The sequence below is a fragment of the Rhinolophus ferrumequinum genome, chromosome 12 (assembly GCF_004115265.2).
Source record: "Rhinolophus ferrumequinum isolate MPI-CBG mRhiFer1 chromosome 12, mRhiFer1_v1.p, whole genome shotgun sequence".
Lineage (NCBI taxonomy): Eukaryota > Metazoa > Chordata > Mammalia > Chiroptera > Rhinolophidae > Rhinolophus > Rhinolophus ferrumequinum.
Window position 1 is genome coordinate 56,953,809 of NC_046295.1, and position 24,832 is coordinate 56,978,640.

At 39.5% G+C, this 24,832-nt stretch overlaps 1 protein-coding gene across 1 annotated transcript; it reads left to right on the forward strand.

The window, feature by feature from the left end:
- The first annotated feature begins 189 nt into the window (after positions 1-189).
- Positions 190-23,443, forward strand: RNF20 (ring finger protein 20). Its single transcript, XM_033123474.1, has 19 exons — positions 190-342; positions 5,393-5,560; positions 5,679-5,823; positions 5,973-6,155; positions 9,277-9,395; positions 11,441-11,587; positions 11,761-11,838; positions 12,035-12,154; positions 13,302-13,481; positions 14,370-14,505; positions 14,810-14,931; positions 15,043-15,413; positions 16,811-16,928; positions 17,524-17,673; positions 19,782-19,994; positions 20,867-20,992; positions 21,163-21,303; positions 21,976-22,077; positions 22,339-23,443. The coding sequence occupies exons 1-15, from the start codon at positions 214-216 to the stop codon at positions 19,968-19,970; spliced, it is 2,355 nt and encodes a 784-aa protein (XP_032979365.1). The 5' UTR covers positions 190-213; the 3' UTR covers positions 19,971-19,994; positions 20,867-20,992; positions 21,163-21,303; positions 21,976-22,077; positions 22,339-23,443.
- Positions 23,444-24,832: the final 1,389 nt, after the last annotated feature.

A 24,832-nucleotide genomic window follows, 5' to 3' on the forward strand; every position in this document is an offset into this window, starting at 1 on the left:
TTACTCCACAATTTACTTCTTTTTTTTCCAAGAGGGATTTGGGGATCGTGTTGCTTGGTGTGGAATTAATGGATCCAGGTTAAAAGGCTGGCCCGAACAATTGCTAGTTTTTACATCACAGGTGGTCTCTCTTTGTTGTTGCTCTCCTTACATATGTTACCTAGTCTGTATCTTTTTTTTCCTCTAGGAAAACGGCTATCATCTTGTGCCAAGATGTCAGGAGTTGGAAATAAAAGAACAGCTGGAGAGCCTGGCACATCTGTGCCTCCGGAGAAGAAGACAGCTGTTGAAGATTCAGGGACCACAGTGGAAACAATTAAGCTGGGGGGTGTCTCCTCAACGGTATGTGAAAACAGTGTTGTGAGAGTGTGCTTTTCTTCTGTCCGTTGCCAACTGAAAGTAAGAATTTATGGAAACTTTCTGGAGTAAGGGGAATTGGTTTGAAAAGAAGATGGAAATAAAACAGACACAAAAGTAGGTGAAATGATGTAGTGGCCAGTTCTGAAAAAGAGATATTGACTTTGATCTTTATTTTCAAAGGTGTGTTTATATTCTTTGGCGAGCCTGGTGTTTGATACACATTGATTATAGGTATTTAGAAGTGTGAAACTGTACGTTCATTTTTTTATTCACCAAAAAATTAGGTGCCAGGTACTAAGAGGTAATGTAGCAACATCATGGACAGAATGGTGAAGAGTGAGAGTCTGAGGCCAGACTGCCTGGTCGTGCCTCAGCACGACCACTTCCTAGTTATCCTCCTTGCACCTCTCGTTTCCTTGTCTGTAAAATGTCATTATAGTGTTTACCTCATTAGGTTGTTAAGAAGATAGAGTCCCTGTTACGGGTTAAAAAATTACCTTTAACATAGTAAGTACTCAATATATTTGAGCTATTAATAATTATTATTGGGTTAAATACTTTGAATATAATGGTATTCATAGTGGAATAAAATAGATACATGTATTGTCCTTGCTCTTGTGGTGTTGACAGTTTCATTAGACTATAATGTACCAAAAACTTATAGTATGTTATATGTCCGTTAGGTGTCAGAAGTTCACTGTAATAGGTTTTGATCTAGATCAGGAGTCTGTATTTTGGAACTCAGTCATGGGGATAGGGTGTTAAAAATGCTTTATGTTTGTATAGCTTATGAAACCATATCTGTTATTTATTTGAATTGAGGCTGAGAATCAGAGAGAATAATACGAACATTCAGAGTAAATTGTTGATAAAGTGTCATTTCTGAGTCTGTCTGGGGTTCAATAACTCCATTCTCCTGCCAGAAGGTGATTTTGTCTTAACACTGTCTCACATCATGCTCCCAAGGACATTTATTCATTCCATAAATATTTGTTGAGCATCTGTTATTTGCCAGACACTGTGCTTTACACTGAGGACAGCTCCTGGACTACGGTTTTTAGGGTGGCACTGACAAGGGAGCAGACTGTTAGAGTGGGATGTGTGCTGTTTGTAGGGATAACCACATGCTCTAAGGGAAGCACAGAGCACACATCCCAGTTTGAACCTTATCCAGAAGGCAGCGAGGAGCCATTGGAAGGACTCAAGCAGGGAGTAACACGCTCAAACTTATGTCTGCAGGACAGACTGAAGAGGAGCCAGGATTGTAAGCAGGAGTTCAGTTAGCAAAATTGTGTCCTTGTTCTTTCTCCTTCTTCCCCGTCCCACTCCACCTCTCTAAGGATGGGGAGCTCAGCTGGTTGAAGGTTGCCCTTAAAGGCAATAACTTCTCCTCTGTACTTCAAGGTTGCGATAGTGAGCCAGCTGTGATTGTGGAACAAAAAACTAAGACTCCAAAGTGTGCTTGAAGTGGGAACACTGACAGTGTGAACGGAGCTGTCCACCACAGCTGTGCTGAAATCTGGCAGGCTGACAAGACGTGACCTGGGTCGCAGAAGTGCTGCAGGAGGCTGTTGGAATAATCTTGATGAGGGATGGTGTTGGCTTGGATCACTGATGGAAGTAGTATTGACACGATTTTCTGATGGATTAAATGAAGTGTATGAGAGAGAGGAGGCAGGATTACCCCAAGATTTTGGAAGTATGGCACTTCCACTTACTGAGCTAGGGAGGAGTATGAGAGGAGCCGATTTTTGGGAGCTGTGGAGGATGAATCATGAGTTTGACTTTGGGCATATAAGTTTGAGATATTTATTAGACCTCTGAGTGGATAGGTAGCTGGATAGAGTAATCTGCAGTCTGGGGAGAGGTCTGGGCTGTGCATTTGGGAATCATCATTTTGTAGGTGGTATTTAAAGTGGGACTAGAGGAATGAGCATAGATGGAGAAGAGGACTGAGAACCGATCTCTGGAGCACTGCAACATTCTGATCTCAAGGGGATGAGGAGAAACTAACCAAAGAGACAGGAAAAGAAGGGGCCGATAAAGTAGGAGAACAAGAGAGAGTGGGGTCCCAGAAGCCAAATGAAGAAAAGTGTTTCAAGAAGGAGTTTATCGGGTGCTGCTGATGGGTGGAGTAAGGGGACAGCTGAGATGTAGATTTAACAACAGAAAGTTCACTGGCGGGGGAATTGGCCTTACCTAGAGCAGGGACAGTTTGCCCATAGCAACAAGAAGGAGGCAGGGGATATGGGTTCAGAGATGTAGACATGTCAGTAGTTGTGGTTATGGGAGGTAGCTGTGGACATTCTCTTCTGATTGCTTCTATTTTTTTTTTCCCCATTGAAATCAGAAGCAAGACTCATTAGAGAGGGAGGATAGGCGAGGCAGTTTTGGAGGTTTGAAGAGACAGGAGAAGGTAGGAAATAGTTGTCTTAAAGAGAGAATGGATTGGAGAGATGGAGTAGAATTGCTGGGCGGCACTGAGGACCTACTTGAATTTGTGATCATGAATTTAAAGTAAGGCCAAACAGCATGGTGCTTTAGTTTTTCTAGTCACATTCAGCTGCATGGATATAGGCCTGGAGTAGGTGGAGAGTTAGATGTTACCCGGATTGGGGTTTTTACCAGGCGAGTGTGGTAAAGGAGCCGTGAGGGAGAAGAGGGTTATAAAAGGGCATGATTATAAGGCTTGACCACAGAATTTAAGTTCCATAAAGAAGGAAGTGAGAGGAGTGAAGGACAGGGAAAGGTATAGGACCAATGGATTGTAGATCTTGGAGAAGTTGAAGAAGTGTTGGAGTCAGGAAATTAGAGTGAGCTGGAAAAATAGGTGGTAATTCTGGAGAATGAGGTGTTTGAAATTGAGCTTCTAGAGAACATGTGGGTATATCTAAGATAAGGAATAACTAGGAGTTTGGTGACCGAGGGAACAAAAGGACCAGATCCTTGGAGGAGAAGAGCTCAGTGACTTGATGATCTGATATGTATAGGAAAGGTCGTCTGTACGGGAATTGAAATCAGGAGTAGTATTGCAGAGAGAGAATAATCTAGGTGCTAAATCTTCAGGAAACGTGGGGGACTGACATGAGCATTTAGAGATGAGTACAGCAAGGCAGGGTGGCAGGTGGTACATACAGACCAGTGGCATGAGCTGCAGAACTAGGAGGTTTTAGGGAGGAGGGTGGCATCATGGCCTGGAAGTGACAGTGGCCAACAAGGAGGACACCTTTTCTGTCTCCAGGCTCAGGACTTCAAGGGCCGTGGGAGAAAGACAGCCACTAGTGGGGAAGCCTGCAGGGAAATGTATTCTCATCCAGTTTTCAAACAGATCAAGAAGGGGAAGGCAGTATCAGAGAAGAGGTTGAGGATATAGTTTATAAATAGTATTTATAAACTGGTACATTGGGAAACTATTGCCTCTCTTGTTATATCAAGAATGTTTTAGCCAAACTGGAAGAGAGCAGTAAAACAAGAAGTTGGTGCACTCATAAACAGTTCTTACTGTGTTTCCCCAAAAATAAGACTGGGTCTTATATTAATTCTTGCTCCAAAAGACTCATTAGGACTTATGTTCAGGGGACGTCATCCTGAAAAATCATGCTAGGCCTTATTTTCCGGTTAGGTCTTATTTTCGGGGAAACACCATACTTTAAAATATTAACAATTCCTAGGTAAAGTAAAAATGCAAATCCTCTCCAATCCTGTTTCTTTGCCTGTGATACTGCCCCACCCCACCCCCAATTGTCTTAGGGAAGGAGCTAGAAAGAGAAGTAAAAGATACTAAGAATGGTGTGGAATTCCTGATGGAGTGATGTTTTTGCAGATACAGAGGAGAATGGGATTCTGAGCACAAGTTGAGGTTTTAAGAATGTGTACATAGGTGGTAAGTGGTGTGAAGAGGTCAAGGAGGTGGGGCATTGAGGAGCTTTCCGTCTGAGGCCTTCTATTTTCTCTTTAACATGGGAAGCAAAGTCACCTGCTTAGTGTGAGGAGGCAAGGCTTGGTAGTTTGATATTGTCTCAATGGAGAACAGGAAGGAGATAGTTCACTTGTTAAAGAAACATTTCCAGACAGATTCTAAGATCTGTTCAGGTTAGGAATTTATTTTTAAAGGCAGCAGTGTCCTTGGTTTAATGACCTTATCTAGAAGTCCCCACATATTGGGTATTGACTGGAGTAGTCAGATATGTGGATTAATTCAGATTGGGTTTTGTTTGCAGAGGTGGAATAAAAGGATTAAGGGCAGAGAATTAAGGAGCTTGATAGGCAGGAGATTGAAGGAAAAACTATATTGTATAGTCAAGTATAGGAGATAGTGGAGACTGAAGGAGACTAATGGAGAAAGGAGAGAATTCAGTATTTTGGAGATGTAGGTGAGGGCTGGTCCTGGGATAAGGGCATGAGATACCTGGAAGGATAAGGCTTTATTCAGGGAATGGGAGGTTGGAATTTAAGATTTCAGATGTGGCACAGTTCCAGAGAGGGACAAAAGCCCAAGACGTGGCTTCTGAAACGCAGTGGAGGAGGTAATCATTGAAGTTAAGGAGTTCAAAATACAGCTTAGATGCTAGAGGATGTGGTTTGTCCACATGTGTACTTGTCCATATGTATATTGAGATCACTGGATGTGTTGACAGGGACTGGGATAGAGAAGGATCCAGGTGCCACAGTCTTGAAGGAATGAAGGGCAGTGCTTAGGAGCTAGGTGTCCATGTTGATGGGGGTAGAGGGTGATCTAGCTGGATGGTGGAGTCTCAGTAGCAGTACTTTGGGGATGTACATGTGAAGAGAACACTGAGATGAGTGAGTTCGAGGTCCTGGTATCATTGTGTGTATCATTCTTTCCTCTCATAATCGTAGACCCTTTCCTGTATTCCTTGTGCCTCTACTTCTGATCTAATTGTTTTAAGTTTATTTTTGAATGAATAGCTTTATTCATAGGAACTAACTAACTAATAAGGTCTTGTTGAGTTTCACAACTGATTTATCTAATTTCGTTATAGAGACTAATAAGATTGGTTTCCTGGGGCAGGAGGAATTAGACATTCGAACACTGCAAACCAAGAATCGCAAGCTGGCGGAAATGGTGGATCAACGGCAGGCCATTGAGGATGAGCTCCGCGAGCACATTGAAAAACTGGAACGAAGACAGGCCACCGACGATGCCTCATTATTGATTGTTAACCGGTACTGGAGTCAGGTAGCGAACTGTTTGTTTGCTCAGATTTTTATTTGCGCGTTTTAGTTCTCCTTAACACTCTCTTCAGTTCCAAAGTTGTGCCCTTTTGTTTTTCCCTAACGGTGCCTATCTTCTCCAGTTTGATGAAAACATCCGTATCATACTTAAACGTTACGATCTGGAGCAGGGTTTGGGAGACCTACTCGCAGAAAGAAAAGCCCTTGTGCCTGAACCAGAACCAGACTCCGACAGCAATCAGGAACGGAAAGATGACCGAGAGAGAGGTGAGTGTTGTGATGGATTGACCACTGCGGGCTGTTTTTTGTTTTGAAGAGCCTTGCTTTGAGGTTCTCCATTTGAGGGAAAAAAAAAAATAGATTTGGTATTTCCAGTTGAATAATGCAGGGGGCTTCTTTTTTCCCCGTGTCCTCAGGGGAAGGGCAAGAACCAGCTTTCTCTTTCCTTGCTACTTTGGCCAGCAGTTCCAGCGAAGAGATAGAGTCTCAGCTGCAGGAGCGTGTGGAGTCCTCCCGCCGAGCTGTGTCCCAGGTTGTGACTGTCTATGATAAATTGCAAGAAAAGGTGGAGCTCTTATCCCGGAAGCTGAACAGTGGAGGTGAGGCAAGAGCTGGGACACAGGGAGCAGAGGGGGAGGAACAAGAACTCACATTTGCTTGCTCGTTTGTACTTTACAAGCTTGCATATTTACTTCTGATTAAATTCCTTGGAATGCTAATCTCCGCCATTTCCAGTAATGTCACTAGTATGGCATGTTAGTGCTTCCCATTTTGAGCCACGTGATAATCCTATGAGAAGCTGGGGAAAGATTTTATCAGCCCCATTCTGATACTCCCTATTAATTAGACACTTTTATAAGTAGCGGAATTAGTTTTATTCTTTAAGAAATAGCTTTGTTTTCTTTATATTTGTGTAATATTGGCCATTGATTTATTAATGATAAAAAATATTTTAAGCATTGGTATTTATATTTTTTAACAATTTCCTTTGTTTATTAGAGACTGATTTTTTACTTCAAAAAGTCAATTTTAATATCTTCTTGTTTTTTGTTTTTCTGTTATCTCGTAATATTTTCAGAAAGAGTTGCCTCAGGTTTTAGAGTTAGATGATGTCTGTGTTTCAAAAGATAAAATAGAAAATGTATGAATAGAAAAGTGTCTATTTGAAATAAAAGTATTATTTGAAATAATTATGTTACTATTCAGTGTTAATGCAGAAATTTACATTTATATAGTATTGTAATTTATGCAGGTAGGTTGCAAATCCCCTGGTTTCATATTTTCAATAATAATTCATGGTCTCATTGTACTATCTTAATTTCTCTGATTATCCTTAAGATGTTTAACCTTTCATTTCTGAAAGAAATATGTTGAATGTAATGGAGGTTGAACCATCGGGTGGGCAAGTAAGAATTTTATTACACTATAGTTTTGTTTTTGAGGCTACTTGGGTTAAATTATCAACAATTCAAAAAAGAGGTATGTAAAATACTTGTGAAAATTTGGTGGGCAAGGGTTTCTTTTGCTTTTCCATTAGTGTGTATATTTCTGTTTTTATTATTTGGATAACAGATAGATGTTTTAAAAATATACAGATCAGAAATACGTAAAAGTGGACTATAAAGTCCTCCCATCTGGCTTCCCAGAGAACGTGGTTTGTGTCTCCCAGACTTCTGTAAAAGTGGACTATAAAGTCCTCCCATCTGGCTTCCCAGAGAACATGGTTTGTGTCTCCCAGACTTCTGTATTCATATATTACATCAACTTGTGTGTTCCCAGCTGACCTCTGTCTCCTGGTGCAGTGCCTTGGCTCACTCGCCTTTTTCCTCCAGTGTCTAGCACTGTATCTGGTATCTGGTGGGTGCTTAGTTAGTGGTGAATGAATGACTATAAATCCGCCCTGTCACCCAATGTAAACTGAGTTGTGTTACTGTTTTCTCTCTTGGGTGTACTTGAACAGTTAGATGGTATTGTTAAATTCCAGTAATATGCCACACAAATATACCATACGCATTATGGTACATACCATGTACATATTATACATGGATAATATGCCACACGCAGTGGTTATGTCAATGTTAAACTTGACTTTTTAAATGAATATCAAGTAAAGTAATTGCTATATTTAAAAAGGAACTAAAACAAGTAGTATATTAAACAGTATTTTAAAATTATTCTTTTGATGGCATGCATCTTAAAGTAGGGTTTAAATTAAAAAATAAAACACTACATGTTGCAAATTGCTAAGCTCTTATTTATATCAAGGGCAATTGCCATTGATAATCTGAACTTTCTAAGAGGTAGAGATGTATAAGGTATGAATTGTAGCATCAGCTATAATTTTTTTGTGTTTTTTTAAGTTTTTTATTTATTTAAGTGTGTTTTTCCAGAACCCATCAGCTCCAAGTCAAGTAGTTGTTTCAGTCTAGTTGTGGAAGGTGCAGCTCACAGTGGTCCATGTGGGGATCGAACCGGCCAACCTTGTTGTCAAGAGCACCACGCTCTAACCAACTGAGCTAACTGGACGCCCCTCAACTATAAGTTTTTGATAGTTCATTTCTTTCCCCATATTTATTGGTTTTTGATTCAAAAGAACTGCATTTATCAGCTTATTAATTCACGAAATATTTACTGAGCTCTTACTGTATTCTATTGTTCTCAATATTTTAGTTTATTAAGAGAACTAAAGTTCAGTCCCCAGTTCTTAATTTGGATTATGAATCACTCTGAGAGTTTTCCAAGCATACTCTTTTTTTTTTTGGCCCTGCCTATGGAGATTCGTATTTAGTAGGTATAGGATGGGACCTAGGGGAGTGTCTAATTTTAAAAGTTCTGATTCAGATGGGCAATCTTGGTGGAAAACCATGGAAAACACCACACGACCAACCTGTTCTACAGTGTTTCTAAGAGTGCTGCCATGGGGTGGTATAAGGGCACAATTTTTCTTCCTGATAACTGTCTCTAAAGAGCAGTTTATATCCCGAGAGTATCTGGCTTCATTTACTAACGTTTGGATTTGAGCTATGGTATTTGTGGCTCTACTTTTAAATACATTAACTTGGTGTAATTAGTTCTATAGATTTATCTACCTTCTTTGTAAATGTTACTGTACATTTTGGGTTTTGAGCTTCAGGAGTGCCCCTAGCCTGGTATTCCAGAAGATGATAAGGAACTCTATGCTGTTATCCTTATTCTTTATGATTTCATAGGTGCTCATGTGAACAAGGAAATTTCTGCTCCCTGCCCCCCTTCTCTTCCAACAGAAAGACGCTTCATTTTGTGTTAGTGAATAATAGGAATTTGTGATAGCCTTATAAAGTAGAATTTTATTGCTATGAAGTCGGACAGATTAGAGATACCTCTGTCTTGTCTACAATTCTAAAATGCCGTTTTTGGGGTGATTGTGCCTTAGCTGAATAAAGTTATAGTAGAACCTCTCCATTCCTTTTCTCAAGGCATTTTGACTAGATAGAAAGGGATGGGAGTTAGGTGACCTTGGCTTTGTGTCAACCTCCGCAAAGCACAAGGTTGGATCATTTCCTTAAGCAAGTTACCTATCCGCTGGGTAATTAATCTGTCGTGAGAAGATAATAGAAAAACCAGCCCAATTCTTGGAAGTTTTCAGGAAAATTAAGTGAGGTAGCGTGTTAACGCTTTGGTGGGATACACAGTTTTAAAGTTTGACACTACAGATGCTAAACTATAGTTCTTCTCCCTCAGATAATCTGATAGTGGAGGAAGCAGTGCAGGAGCTGAATTCCTTCCTCGCACAAGAGAATGTGAGGCTACAGGAACTGACAGACCTCCTTCAGGAGAAGCATCACACCATGTCTCAGGAGGTACTTGACCAGAAAGATCTTACTCTAGAAAGCCTGTTTGAATATTGAAGAGCATGCAGGACAGGCTGAAGCAGCCAGCTCTGAGAAATCAAAATCTGAGGAAAGGTTAAAGGAAGAAAATCATTGACTATCCTTGACCATGACTCTGTTTAAACAGACATTTTAGAATTTTAGTTTTTAGCAAGAAATACCATCATATGGGGTTTTGCTAAACAACACACTAAACCCCCAAACGAGGAGTTACTCTCAATATAAAAGACCGTGTACAACGTTACTGAGGAATGGGTTGGTAGAAATTCATCTGAGGACATGACCGTAGGAACTACTGCATGGATGATGGCCTAGAGACTTGAGGAATGTAGGTTTTCAGTCCAAACTTGGACAGAAATAGTGCCATGAACAAACCATGTCAAGATTGGGGATTTGTTTGTTTGTATAAAACGATTGAGATAAAGTGATGATAGGCCTCACAAGGCTCTTCTGACACTCTTGATTATCATTTTGGTTTAGTTCAAAGGCTGTTCTGCTGCAATTGGACCTTAGTTTGGCCACCCAACTCTTATGTTTATTCGTACGTTAGTAGTTATCATTTACTTAGTGCCTAGCACTTAGGCACTTTATGAATATTATCTCTAATGGTCAAATAAACCCATCTTATTGCTAAGGAAACAAATCCAGAGAGGTTGGTGACTGGTCTGAGGGCACACAGCCAGAAGGTAACTGAACTCTGATTTGGATGTCAGTCCATTTAGCTTCAAAGCCTGTATTCCTCATTGTGCTCGTTTCCTAAACTCCAGGGCCAAGGTCCATGCTGGGCTGGTTGTGAGAATCATCTGGGAACGTCACTAAAACGTATGGATTCTTATCAACCTTCAAAGGAGTTAGAGTATAGCAGTGCTTCTAAATAAATTAGAGTGTAGTGAAAAAGTAAAAGAACTTTTTTGTCATGTTTTAAGACATAAACCAGGCACTGCCAAGATGAAAAAGGTCTTCTTGCAGGCCTTCCCCAAATCTCACTTAGCATTACTAACCTGGAGAGAGACATTGTTTTGCTCAGCTGAGCTGATGTCCACGGTGGCTCTTGTGGCTGGCTATTGATGCTACCTGTCAGCTGGGAGCTCACCTTAGTTGTTCACTGGAATACCTGCACGTTGCCTCTCCAGTATGACACTTTCAGGGGAGTTAGACTTCTTACATGGCAGCTGGCTTCTTTCAGAGATTGAGTGTCCCAGGAACATCAGGCAGAACCTTCATGGCCTTTCAGACATAGCCTCGAAGATATGTAGCATCATTTCCACTGAATCACTAAAGTGGACCCAGATTCAAGAAGAGGAGACAGTGACTCCACCTCTTGATGGGAGGACTATCAAGGAATTTGGGGGCCATATTTTAAACCAACACAAAGTGTGTGTATAGATAATTAATTGTGAACATGTAACTTTGTGATTAAAGTATTAAACAGCATTAGCTGGTGCAGAGCTCCAAAATAAACAGAACAAAAGTTTTTGTATCTTTATAGTGTCTGATTCCAGATTGTCCTGGGATCAGCTTAAAAAAGAGAATGGAAGTTTTCCCTTTGTTCTCTTCGGATTATCATTTGTGAAAGTGTGGGAAGGGAAAGTTGGGGGTAAAGAACATATATTTGAGTTTTTGTCTCCTAAAATATTTGGTAAAATCAAGGATGTTATCTTTTGTCTCTTAAAAAAGACCCATTTACTGACGGGTTTATTTGACCATTAGAGATAATATTCATAAAGTGCCTAAGTGCTAGGTGCTAAGTAAATGGTAACTATTAACTGTCTAAGGAAATGGTGCTTCTCAGAGGTAGAAAAAGTATTCATTCTTAGGTGGTCTTCTCCTTGCATGAAAGTTCTTATAGACTTCTATGGTTTTCATGATTGTAATCAATGCAGAACTGTTAAAAGAACCTACAATTTCATTTTTATACTCTTGCATTGTATAAAAGGTATTGATGTAAGGCCTTTTTTCTAACTTGGTCTTTTTTTTTCTCTGTATTTTTCTGAATTCCTGTCTTTGGGCTGTAGTTCTCCAAGTTGCAGAGTAAAGTGGAGACAGCTGAGTCACGAGTGTCTGTCCTAGAGTCCATGATTGATGACCTGCAGTGGGATATTGACAAAATTCGAAAGAGGGAACAGCGACTCAACCGACACTTAGCAGAAGTCCTAGAGCGGGCAAGTGCTGTTTTATTCATAGTTTGGAGACTAGAATCATTTTGAGGAGTCTACTCAGAAAGGATGGACTTGGATAGCAGTACTTGAGGGAAAACGGACTCCTTTGGAGGTACTTTGGTTATCAGACTGAAATCTTAGGGTCTCTCACTTAAGAATCTTTGTCTTTCCTGTAGGTGAATTCAAAAGGTTATAAGGTATATGGAGCAGGGAGCAGTCTCTACGGCGGCACAATCACTATCAATGCACGGAAGGTAAAATCAATGGGTCACTCAGGAGACATATTTGACATGGTGTCAGGTGTTGGGCTAGGTACGTAGGATTGTGTTCACAAGTGGCAAAGTGGGCTTTTGCTAGAAGAGTGGATCCATGAAGATGGAAGCTTAGGAATGGGAATGATTTAAAAATTCTTCTTTATTCTCAGTTGCCTGATTTTCTGCTTCTCTTCAGTTTGAGGAAATGAATGCAGAGCTTGAGGAGAACAAAGAGTTGGCTCAGAACCGTCACTGTGAGCTGGAGAAACTTCGGCAAGACTTTGAGGAGGTTACTACGCAAAATGAAAAGCTGAAGGTAGGAGAGATGTATCTCTGAGGGGGAGTGAAATGAAACATTTTGCTGACCAACTCACATACATACTTGTGAACCCTCATAATTTGTGAGGGAAAAAAAATGTAAGTTTTGTTGGTATATCTATTTACTTACTTATATATTTACTTACATGTTTGTACCCTGCCTTGTTCTGCAAAAGATTTAAACCAACCTATAAAGATATATAGACTGAATTAAGGTGCTGTAACTTAGGAATTGTTGAGAAAAATGAGTATTAGGGTAAATTAGAGTGAGGATCTAAAAAGAATTTAAAAAATGGGGCTTGTATATATACACACACATACACACACACACACACGCACTAGCAGGATAGGCCATTCACATGTCAGTAATTGCCAGATGTGGGCCACAGAATTTGGCCCTGCAGTCTCTAGCTGCCAAAACAGAGAAAAGAAACATAGTCACTGATCCTGTTGGTTTTCAAACCTGCCCATTAGAATTTTCTCTCCACAGGTTCTTTGTGGGGGAAGAAAGTGGATTCTGAAAGTCTTCCATCCCTCTTTCAATCATAGCCATCTGTCTTTTGTAATTTGATTTATTTCTGGGTAAATATATGAATAAAGATGTTTAAATTGGAAAACAACAAAACAAAAACAAAAACCTGAGTTAAATCAAATGAAGTGTTTGGGTAATTAAAGTAAATAGTTGCTTAGGAGAAGCATAGCTATTTTTGATGTAGTGTCAAAAGTATTTTTCTCTGTGACTGTTAAGAAAGAGAATAAGTTAATGACTGGGGTCCTAAACTATGTTCCTAAAATAAGCATCCTGACAAATTTCATGGTGCTCATCTCTGGCCCTAGGTCTGCAAACTTCATAGGGCTCTTGTAGTGTTCTTTGGTCTAGATTAACATATAATGTAAAACATCTATCAACCAAAACAACTCTGGGGTGGAAGAATAAGGTACTAGGGACCACCTCTTGGATGATCTAATTTAATTTGGGATAGATTTTTACATAATTAGAGGAATGGGTAGATCTACTTCCTAATCTTCATAAAGCTTTTCTCAATTGCACAAGACTTCAGTGAGTTTAAGATTTTATTTCCTGTCTGGCGTCTAGGGCACAGACACTAGATTCTGCGTCTGACTTTTCTTTGGGCCCTCCTAAGGTGGAATTGCGGAGCGCAGTGGAGGAAGTGGTGAAGGAGACTCCGGAATACCGCTGCATGCAGTCACAGTTCTCTGTCCTGTACAATGAGAGCCTGCAGTTAAAAGCACATTTGGATGAGGCTCGGACCCTGCTCCATGGCACCAGGGGGACCCACCAGCGCCAGGTTGAGCTCATTGAGGTAACAGCCTAGTTTTGTCTTGTATTAAGTTTTTCTGCCTCATAAATTTTATAATATTATTCTCTCATGTGTTATTCTCTTTTTCATTCAGCAAACATTTATATAGTGGCTGTAGGTCTTGATTCTGCTAGATGGTGGGCACCCTGCCGTCAAGGATCATACAGTCTAGTGGGGAGAATTAATATCGTTGGGATGCTGCGTGGTACAGTAGAGACATACCCCAAAGGTGCACTGATGAAGGAGACAGAGCATCTTACTTGACTATGGAACCTTCCTGGGTCCACGTGTCAAAGTGAAGTTTGACTCTTAAGGATAAATACAAGTTTACTGGTAGATAAAAACAGAAGGACATTCCCCACAGTGAGAGTGACAGATATAAAAATAGATTAGTATGGCCGGAGCCTTATGTGCATGGGGGAGGATAGTGGGTAGAAGCTGCTTACAAGCCATTATAGCATATAACACATGTGTAAATGATTTTTTTAAGGCAGAATATTCATGTGTTCCCTTCTGTATCTTCTGTAGTCCTTAAGTTAATGTTTATAATAGTTGGCCTTTTGCTTTATGTCTGCCAAATGAATTATCTGACTTTACATATGTTTTATGCTGTTTTATTGTTTAGTTCTCCAACTAAATTGTAACATTCTCAGAGTTGGGACTGTTTTATTTATTTCTTTAGTATCCTGCTGTTTATCACATGAGTATTTTGTAGTTATTTGGTGCTCATTAAGTGTCGATTGAATTGGAACTTTTCAGAGTAATCTCTTTTCTTGGTATTTTCTTTTTTTCTTATTAGATCCTTAGAGATCAAATTTAGGAAACATAGAATATGATGGTATTTCCACATTATGATAAGGATTTTTCATTGGTTCCTTTTCCTGTGTGTAGCGCGATGAGGTTAGTCTTCATAAGAAGCTGAGGACCGAAGTGATCCAGCTAGAAGATACACTGGCCCAGGTCCGCAAGGAATATGAGATGCTGAGGATAGAATTTGAGCAGACGCTTGCTGCCAATGAACAAGCAGGTACAGTTGTTTTTGCTGCTCCCCGCAGTTTTCCTGCTGCACATGCCTTCCTTGAATGACACAGCATGTCACCAGGAGTTGTTAGTACTGGCTGGAACTCAGAAGTCCTAAAGAACCTTACATCAAATCCTGTAATTCATTCTGATGCACAGTCAGTTGGCCAGTTCTGTTTCCATCCTCTGAGAAGGACCCTTTCTTTCGGCAGTTCTCCCTCTTTCTCATTGGTCCCTGGCGTGTTCTGCACTCCCCGCTCTGCCTTTGCTCACATCACAGTTGTTGATAACCTGCGGTTGCTGTGTTTAAGGCCCCATAAACCGGGAGATGCGCCACCTCATCAGTAGCCTCCAGAATCACAATCACCAGCTGAAAGGGGAGGTCCTGAGGTATAAGCGGAAACTGAGAGAAGCCCAGTCTGACCTGAACAAGGTAACTGGGAGGAGCAGAAGTACGTTTGCTATTCAGTGTGTAAGCTGTTTTCGAGTGAGGACAGCGGTGTGGCTGCCCTGAGTGATACGCTCCTTTCCTTTGTCCTCGCAGACACGTCTGCGCAGTGGCAGTGCCCTCCTGCAGTCTCAGTCTAGTACTGAGGACCCTAAGGACGAGCCTGCAGAGGTTAAACACGATCTCGAGGACGTACCCGCCCAGGCCTCTGCGTCGAAGGCATCTCAGGAGGAAGCCAACGAAATGAAGTCCAAACGAGATGAGGAAGAGCGAGAGCGAGAAAGGAGGGAGAAAGAAAGGGAGCGAGAAAGAGAGCGGGAGAAGGAAAAGGAGAGAGAACGAGAGAAGCAGAAACTGAAAGAGTCAGAAAAAGAGAGAGATTCTGCTAAGGATAAAGAGAAAGGGAAACATGACGATGGAAGGAAAAAGGAAGCAGAAATTATCAAACAATTGAAGATTGAACTCAAGTAAGAGCAATGTTTAGAGTAACTCTCTGACTCAAAAGCTAAGGTTAGGACATTGTGCATGAAATGTTTCGCTGATGGCTTTGATAATTTCTTATTTTGAGTATAACTAAATGCACAGTTAGTGTGGTCTCCGCGCTTGATCAAGTGTACAGCCAAAAAGGCTTACATGGCTATTGTGTAGTCCTGGTCAGTGGTCAGGTCTCAATAAACCCTGTGGTTGTGGCCTTATTTTTCATGAATCCAAATTAAGGACTGAGGTCTCATGTTGGAAGTGATGCTCCTGAGAATTATTGGAATTAACTACTGGCAGATTGCTGGCATGAATTGTAATTTAAATTATACTAAGAGTATGTAGCACTGTAATTTGAACAATATTGATCCGTTTGCCTGGCAGTTGACTAGTTTGCATATATATCAAATCACTTTAAGCGATTTCTCAGGAGGTTTACTCCTACAGGCATGAAAACATTAAGACAGACCTTGAAGTCAATGACACAACCTTACACATCTCCCCGTTCCTGCATAACCAGAATCTTCTCTGATAGAACTGGTTACTTCTTTCCCTGCACTGATCATAGCTGAGCCTCAGTAATGTTTGGATTTGAGGGACTGCTGTGCTCAAAATGTTTGAACTTCTTTGGTATATAAAAGTATAGTTAAGAGGTTTGATAGTTTAGTAAGAGATGAAATTTTAGTCTTCAGCTGATGGTTAATCACTTAATTATCAAATTTAGGGTTAGCAGTATACTTAAAACTTTTAATTTTCTCCTTTTCTTCCTTCGTTCCTCTTGATCTGTTTCTTTAAGGCAAATATTTTTCAAGTATAGTATCAGAATCACTTGGGTGACTTATTTGAAATACATTCCTGGACCCCACCCCAGACCTCTTGAATCTCAGTTTTTATGAATGGGGCTCCAAAAATTTGCCTATTTAATAAGGGCCTCAAATGTTTATTTTATTTTTATTTATTTTTTTAAACTTTTATTTATTTACGTGTGTGTTTCCTGGACCCATCAGCTCTGAGTCAAGTAGTTGTTTCAATCTAGTTGTGGAGGGCGCAGCTCACAGTGGCCCATGTGGGGATTGAACTGGCAACCTTGTTGTTAAGAGCACTGCGCTCTAAGCAACTGAGCTAACCGGCTGCCCTTCAAATGTTTATTTTATAACTTGAGAACTAGGTCTGAAGGGAGAAATGATTCCTTTATTCAGCTTACTTTTCTGAGAAGTACTTTCTGAGAAGTCTCTTGATAGTCTGTGCAAGTTTTGTCTTTTAAATGTGTGATGTAAAGTGTAAAATAGAACTGTTGTAAAATATTGTGCTCAGTTTGAAATTTCCTTGCTCTGATGCCCTTTGTTTTCTCATTACACCATTCCTTCCTCTACCACCCTCATCATAGGAAGGTACAGGAGAGCCAAAAGGAGATGAAACTATTGCTAGATATGTACCGCTCTGCCCCAAAGGAACAGAGGGACAAAGTTCAGCTAATGGCAGCTGAGAAGAAGTCTAAGGCGGAGGTAATCTAGTCTGCTATGACTTGTCATTTGGATTAAAATAGTCATTTGTGGGGTTTTCCAACACACTTCTGAAGGATAGAGTTTCTTTCCTTAGCTTTAAAGTTAGTGTTTAAAACTCAGCAGTTGCTGTTTTCTTCCTTTTCAAAGGCCATCTAAAATAGAAATTTCCAAATTCTCTACTAGGTGGTAAGGTATATCAGAATATACCTTACTAGGGATAGGAATAGGCTTTTCAAACTTTTTATCCCCCCTTATGCCATCTAAATCATTGTTATAATGATTCTCTTTTTCTGATTACTTTTGGGAAGAATGTCTTCTCTTAAAATTTGGGGGCCTAGAGAGAAAAAGGGTGAGAACTATGTGTTAAAGAAACATGTGCACTCCTCAAAAATGTTCCTTATAGAAGCATGTAACTTTGGAATGGAGTGATGTTAAAATAATGTTATGATGTGATGTGCTAGTATATCATTTATCTCCTTTCATAATTTTGTAAACGTTCTTTTCATATTATGAGCCCTCCATCTGGGCACGGTATTAATTGATTTTTGAAATTGTATTATAGCTTTTTCTTTGTGTAATTCCTTTCCTCCTATAGTTGGAAGAGCTAAGGCAAAGACTCAAAGAACTAGAGGATAAGGAGAAAAAGGAGAACAAGAAAATGGCTGATGAGGACGCCTTGAGGAAGATCCGGGCAGTAGAGGAGCAGATAGAATACTTACAGAAGAAGCTGGCCATGGCCAAGCAGGTGGGCACACTTTCTTTCTTTAACTAGCTTTTAAAGTAAATGTTACTGGACAAGTAAATTATTGACAGTGAAAGTTGCTTTTCATTCCAGTCTTCTTTAAAAATATTTGTTCTCCTATATGTATGTTTGTTTTTACACTGAAGTCTTTCATCCTTCATTTTGTTTTATACATTTGCCAGGCAGGAAGTTTACTTTATTTTCAATGGATAGCCAATTGTTCAAACATTGTTTTTGCGGGATCTAGCTTTTCTCTGCTGATCCAGAATCGGGGTATAATGAATATAAAATGAAATAGAAGAGATTACATTTTATACACATTATGATTATAAATATATGAAACTAAGAAAAACATGCAGCCAAAGTAAATAAATAACTAATATATTAACTGTGGTTGTATCTGGGTCATAGAACTATAGAGACTTTCCCCGTTCTTATAATGAGCGTGTATTTGGTTTTTTTTTAAGTCCCAGTGAATTTTTTTAGGTTCAATAATAAAGATACCAAAATTGGCTGGAAGAACCACGTATGCTTACCGTGAGGGACACCTTCACTGTTTCTAAGAAATAGCAAAATGACAGTGCGGTGAAGTAGTTTTAATGGTGACTTGATCATTCAGTACCTTGAAAAGAGGAACTTTATTAGAACCTATATACATTCCTTCTACAAAAAGTGGGGTTTTGACTTCTCTTAAATCTGTTGATTGCTACTTTTCTCTCTCTCGCTCTTTTAAAATATTTATCAGGCAACTGTAATACGATAGGTTCTAGTACAAGTGTAAAGACACACAATGTTCTTATGTAGGACAGCTCATTATCTTAAAAATGTTAATTTTCCCAAAGTTAAAGTATAAATGGAATCCCAATAAAAATCCCAATAAAAATACTAATTTTGGTTTTTGTTTATTTTGGTACTAGACAAAATAATTTTAAAGTACTTATGGAAAAATAAACACGAATGGCCAGGAAAACTGAAAAAGAAGAGGAATGGGATTGAGGGGTGGCAGTTCCTATCTCTAAAAGATGTTAAAACAAAGTTTGAGTAGGTAAGATAGCTTGGGGCTTACAGACGGACTGTTAGGACTGAGCAGAAAATCCAGAAATAGACCAAAGTACCCATGGGTATTTAATATGTGCTAAAGATACAGTTTTCAATCAGTGGGGAAAAAGAAAGCCTTTTAAAGATGGTGGGGAAAAATAAAATAATATTGGAAAAAAGTTGGATATATACTTGAACACTCTATACTACGATAATCTCCAAATGTATCATAGATACAATATTAAAGAAATAAATTCAAAAAAGAGCTAGAAGAAAACAGGTAAATTCGTTTACATATTGGAATGGAGAAGACCTTTCAAACTATTAATAAAAGTCTAAAACATGAAAGAAAAGATGGATAATTTTGACTTGAATAAAACACCACAGAGCTCTAACATGGCAAAACCACTATTAGCAAAGCCAAAAGATAAATGACAAAAAGGAAAAAAAAAATTCTAACTCTTCCCACAAAAGGGCTTATCTTTCTAATATATTAAAACTCCTAAAAAAATAACAGGGAAGAAAAGCCAACAACCCAGTAGAAGAATAGGCAAAAAATATGAATAGTTTACGGGAAAGAATACAGATGGCTCTTAAACATATGAAAAGATGCTCACTTACAGTAACACAAATGTAAGTTAAAACAATTTTAGATACCGTTTTTCACCTGTCAGATTGTTATGCAACACTGTTGGAAAATCAATAAATTAAATTCAGAATTATTACAGTGGAAAAGTATGAGAAAATGAGGTTTTATGTTAGAAGTTCTCATAACCAACTACTACTTGATTGGTTTGTTAGATCATGGTGTGGATAAATTTTTGTCTGTTTTAACTGACTTTGAGTACAGATCAGCTAATAGCTTCAGACCAGTAATCAGTGCCAGTAGCTTCAGATAATTCTTTGTATTCCTAGGGCTAACATAGTGGAAAACTAAGCTTAAAACTAAGTCTGTCCTTTGTTACTAGGTTAATTTATTTCTGAATGAACAGTGAGGAAGTTTAGTTTCCTGTGCTCAGTTTTTTGGAGTTAGAAGATTCTGTTACAAGGAAAGTTCTTCCTCCTTATTTTAGGAGGAAGAAGCTCTGCTCTCTGAGATGGATGTCACAGGCCAGGCCTTTGAAGACATGCAGGAGCAAAATATCCGTTTGATGCAGCAGCTGCGGGAGAAGGATGATGCGAATTTCAAGCTCATGTCAGAACGTATCAAGTCCAATCAGATCCATAAGTTACTTAAAGAAGAGAAGGAGGAAGCTGGCTGACAGGTTTTGACCCTGAAGACTCAGGTAATTAGAGTGAATAGTGCTTCCCAGAATTCTGTTGAAGGAGGGTACTTTCTATGTGAAAATATGCATAAAAGAATGATTATTGTGACATTTTTTTTCCAATAGGAAAAACAGAAAACTAAATGTAAATTAGTAGGGTACTGGTAAATAAATTATATATCCCTGCAAAGGCGTACAATCTGGCTGTTCAAACAAATACTGATCTGCTAATACAGAAAAATGTCTAAAATATATCATTAAGTGATGTATTTTGTTATCTCTTGTGTTAAAAATGCATGTGTTTTTGTATGCATGTGCTGTGTATTTAAAAAATTTCTGGAAGGTTGCATGAGAGACTGTAAGACTGGTTACCTAATTGCCTCTGGATGTTGGAATGAGAGTTTATGGGTGTGTGACTTTACTTTTTACCCCTTAATAGTATTTCATTCGACTTTGTGCATGAGTTTTAAGAAAAGGACTACTTTAGAACCTCTAGGCATTCTGAAAGAGATACACTTGGACTTTTGCTTGAGCTGTAATTTACATGTTCTAGTATGAATTTCCTGGCTTTGGGGGTTATTTTGGCCAGAGAAGATAAATGTCTGTAAATGTAATTTCCTGTTCTTGGCAATTTGGAGGAGAATCTTTTCAGTGGCTTCCCAGACTATTTGAATCATCAGCAACATTTTTTTTTTTTATTAAAAGTTAATTATTGTAATCTTGTAAGCTTTTAATTGTTGTAGTCTTGCATGTATTTGAAGGGTTCATGGGTAAAATCAGTAAAAGTTTGAAATTTTATTTCAGAAATCTCTTTTGTGGGCCTGTGCATTAACAGAGCCTAGGCAGTTCTTTTTCCTTCCCTTTTATGTTAAAATGCTTTTTCTTTTTCAAAGGTTGATGCCCAGTTACAGGTAGTAAGGAAACTGGAAGAGAAGGAGCATCTGTTACAAAGCAACATTGGCACAGGGGAGAAGGAGCTGGGTCTTAGGACGCAAGCCTTAGAGATGAATAAACGCAAGGTATGATTGATTACTCTGTAATTTAGAGTGACGCTTCATTTCCAAGGAACAAATAAGTATGACACTGATGAAATTACAGGCTCCCTTTATTCCTTGGACTTGGGTTAATTAACATTTTGCCTCACTGGAAATAAGGGGTATTAAAGGTGACGTTCGTACATCCCACATAGGCAATGGAGGCAGCCCAGCTTGCAGATGACCTCAAAGCACAATTGGAGTTGGCTCAGAAGAAGCTGCATGATTTTCAAGATGAGATTGTGGAGAACAGTGTCACCAAAGAAAAGGACATGTTCAATTTCAAACGAGCCCAGGTAAAAGCAGTTGTTTTTCTTTACATTTTACTTGTTCGGTGTTTTCTGAGCTCTGAAATCACCCGTCTTACGAAGGAGTCATTGGTCTAATGGTATGTCATTTCCTACTTGACTCAAGTTCCTCGAGTGAAGAGACCGAGTCTGTTTTCTTCACTGCCATATCCCCAAGGCCAGTCATGGTGCCTAGCACCTAATGGGCATGAGATAAATATTTATTAAATGAATGAATTCGTAAAATAGCAACAAACCTGTATTAGAGGACTTTAAAGTTCTATAATTTTTCTATTTTTGGCATGCCAACTATTTCTCGTGGTGCTTTTCTATCCTTATCCTATAAATTTTTTCAGTCCAGTCTACCTTCATCTTAAAACTAATTATCTTAAAGTGGCCTATCAAGTTATTTATTTATTTATTTTTCTTCCATCCCTCTAAATTCGTAGACTGTATTTTCACAGAACTGAATTGACAGTGCAGCTCTAGTTTGGTGATAGGATTGCGGTTGCCTGTTCTGAAACAAAGGAAATATCTTGCCATTTGCAATTCCCCCACCTTCCTAAAAGATGATTGGATGAAAAAAGACAGAAAATCCTTTCTTTCTGCAACAGAATGTTCAAGTTGGAGCAATTACAGGTCGAAGGGAGTGTGTCTAATGGGTATGTTATACTACCACAGGAGGACATCTCGAGGCTTCGAAGGAAGCTGGAGACCACAAAGAAACCAGACAATGTACCCAAATGTGATGAGATTCTGATGGAGGAGATTAAGGATTACAAGGTTAGAAAAACTGCGTCTGTGATTGCTGTATGTTTTTTTTGTCAAGGCCTGAAATGGCCTACTAACAGACTGGGAGAAGAAATACTGGACTTCTTTACATGAAGTTCACTAGAGAATGGCTTATTTTGGGGGCGAGGGGGAAATGGTACTCTTGTTTTAGTGCTTAGTAGATTTTCTTGTTTTTTGTGTGCTTGTGTATGAGAGCCCTTTGGGTCGTAAATCTTTATGGTTGTTCAGACACTGACTTCTTTCTTTTTTTAGGCACGCCTGACCTGTCCATGTTGCAACATGCGTAAAAAGGATGCTGTAACTTACCAAGTGTTTTCATGTTTTTCTGCTTTGAGTGTGTGAAGACACGCTACGACACCCGCCAGCGCAAATGTCCCAAGTGTAATGCTGCTTTTGGTGCCAATGATTTCCACCGCATCTACATTGGTTGATCCAAGCCAGGAGAAGAAGGGGCTGGCTGGACAGGGACTTATTCATTAACCACCACCTACCTCTCCTCTCCGTGACTGTCACCTACAGGGTGTTTCTCCACTACCTTTCCTTCACAGACGTGAATTCATGTCCAGGTTCGCCTTTCTACACAGCGAGCTGGCTTCTGGGGAAAGGACTGGTAAATGCAAGTGTTGGGTTTTAAAATGAATTAGAAACAAGCAATTCTTATTTGAAGAATAAACCAGCCTTGTTTATTTCCTGATTTTAGACTTTTCAGCATTTTCTTCTTGAGGCCCACTGTATAATCTTGGATTTTCCATGCCTCCTGAAGAAGTGAAGTTGGTATTTTTGACATGGAGAAGGGAACAAAGAAGAGAGGAGACACATGGCCATTGAGGGGAGGGGCTGGCGTGAGCCTTTGGAGATAAGCTATCTGTGGGTACACACGTCTTGATTTGGGTAGTAAACTTTTTGTAAACTCGGATTATAAAATGGTATAATTGGCTACTCTTTCCTGGGTGGTTTCCAGGTCTTAATGAAATTATGTCTAGGATGAGTCATGTTTTATTCACTAACAAAGTACCTTGTTAAGGTCAGCTGGCTTCCTTGTTGAAGTTATTTCAGTTTTGAATGTTCTGCTCATTAAAGTCTTTAAATTTCTTGAGGCCAGAATAATTTCAGATGTTATAGCCCCTTTTATCTTAAAAATGAAATCAAGATTGGAGAGGATGGGGAACAGGACTGAGGGTGAAGAGATCTGGGTACTCTGGGAACTCGATACAGGGGGGCCTTGGTGAGCTATGAATTACTCTCATCAGCCTCTCCACAGGGGTTGTTGTGATCCCCGTTTTCCAGAAGTTTCTCTGTAATGTTTCTATAGGGCTTTATACTCCATAAGCTTCGATTAAAGCAGGATTCAGTTTGCTTTTGTGTTTGTGTTTTTCTTTGAAACTTTTGTATTTGTCATTATTAGTTGATTTTGCACCTGCTGTGCTAGAATTGGATTCTCTTGAACAGAAATAATCAACTTAGATTAAGAGGCTAACTGTGTTTAAGTGATTTATTTCTTTGATTAATTAAAGCACTTTTCTACCAGTTGTTTTATTGAGTCCGTTCTCAGGAGAGATTATGCCTAAAAGATGATGGATTATTTGACTGTTCTCAGTTCTCTTCCATAGCTCATTATGGGCGTAAGAGATTGTGACTTGTTTCCCAGGGAGTATAAGGCTGCCTGGCACGTTAGTTTGAGAGTTCTCGAATATTAAGTTTGTTGGAACCAGCAAACCAGAGGGTCTTCTCTGTCTCCGTTAAGGGGTTGTGTAAAATGGATCCCTTCTTGATCACTACCAGTCCTAGAAGATGGGTAAGGACAAATTCCGTGTTCTTTTGTGATGGACTTGTGATGAATTTCAGTCATGTGGTTTGGGTTAAGAAACAAGTTTAACTAAGCAATCTTACAGTGTTATCAAAGAGGTCACGGGTCCTTCGATCTCCTCATTCCTCCAACCCCCCCAAAAAAAAACACACACAGAGCTATGATGGAGTCAGGCCCTGCCCCTGGACACATAGTGCATTTGCAGTTTGTAATGGGACACTTTCCCCTTGCTGCTCTGTGCTGATAGGGCAATCTTGGACAGAACTTTGTTGGTTCAAGGGCAAATAGACTACTTGGGCAGCAGGTGGTTTGAGTTTGTATATTAAGTGTTTATGACACTTGGCTAGGAAAGCCAGCTGCCCAGCATTGGGACAGTGGAGTCTGCGGAAGGTTGTGGAGGAAACCACTAATCCCACGAGAAGCTGGATTTAGGGGAAGTTCCTCTAGGAAATTCTGGGAAAAGCAGGGAGTCCCCAGTCCCACTAGCTTAAGGTCCAACCAACATAGGGAGAGCTAAAGTCATTTTCAGATAAAGACCAAAAGCTGGTGATTTTTGGACAGTCTGGCTTCTCACTACAGAAGAGGCCAATGAATGTGCTTCAGGAATACCCACAAATTGGATACCAGATTTTGTTCATGTTGTGTGTGTATTCATTAGCTTTTTCAGATGCTTAAAGGAATTTTGAAACTTTAAAAATCCCCCAAAAGTTAACAATCACTTGTTTACTAAATCCATAAGGAACTTTTAAAAAGGGAATTTCTTTAATGCCTATAAATGCCAGTTTCAAAGATCATTGTAGAAGTACTAGAGTCTTTCCTCTTTTTAACATTTCAGGTCTTGTAGGGATGGTCTCTTGTTCTTTTTTCCTTGTTATCTTGGAATTGCCTTGGAGATTTGAACCAAAATCAATGTTGATGTGCCCTAGGGCATATGTCTTT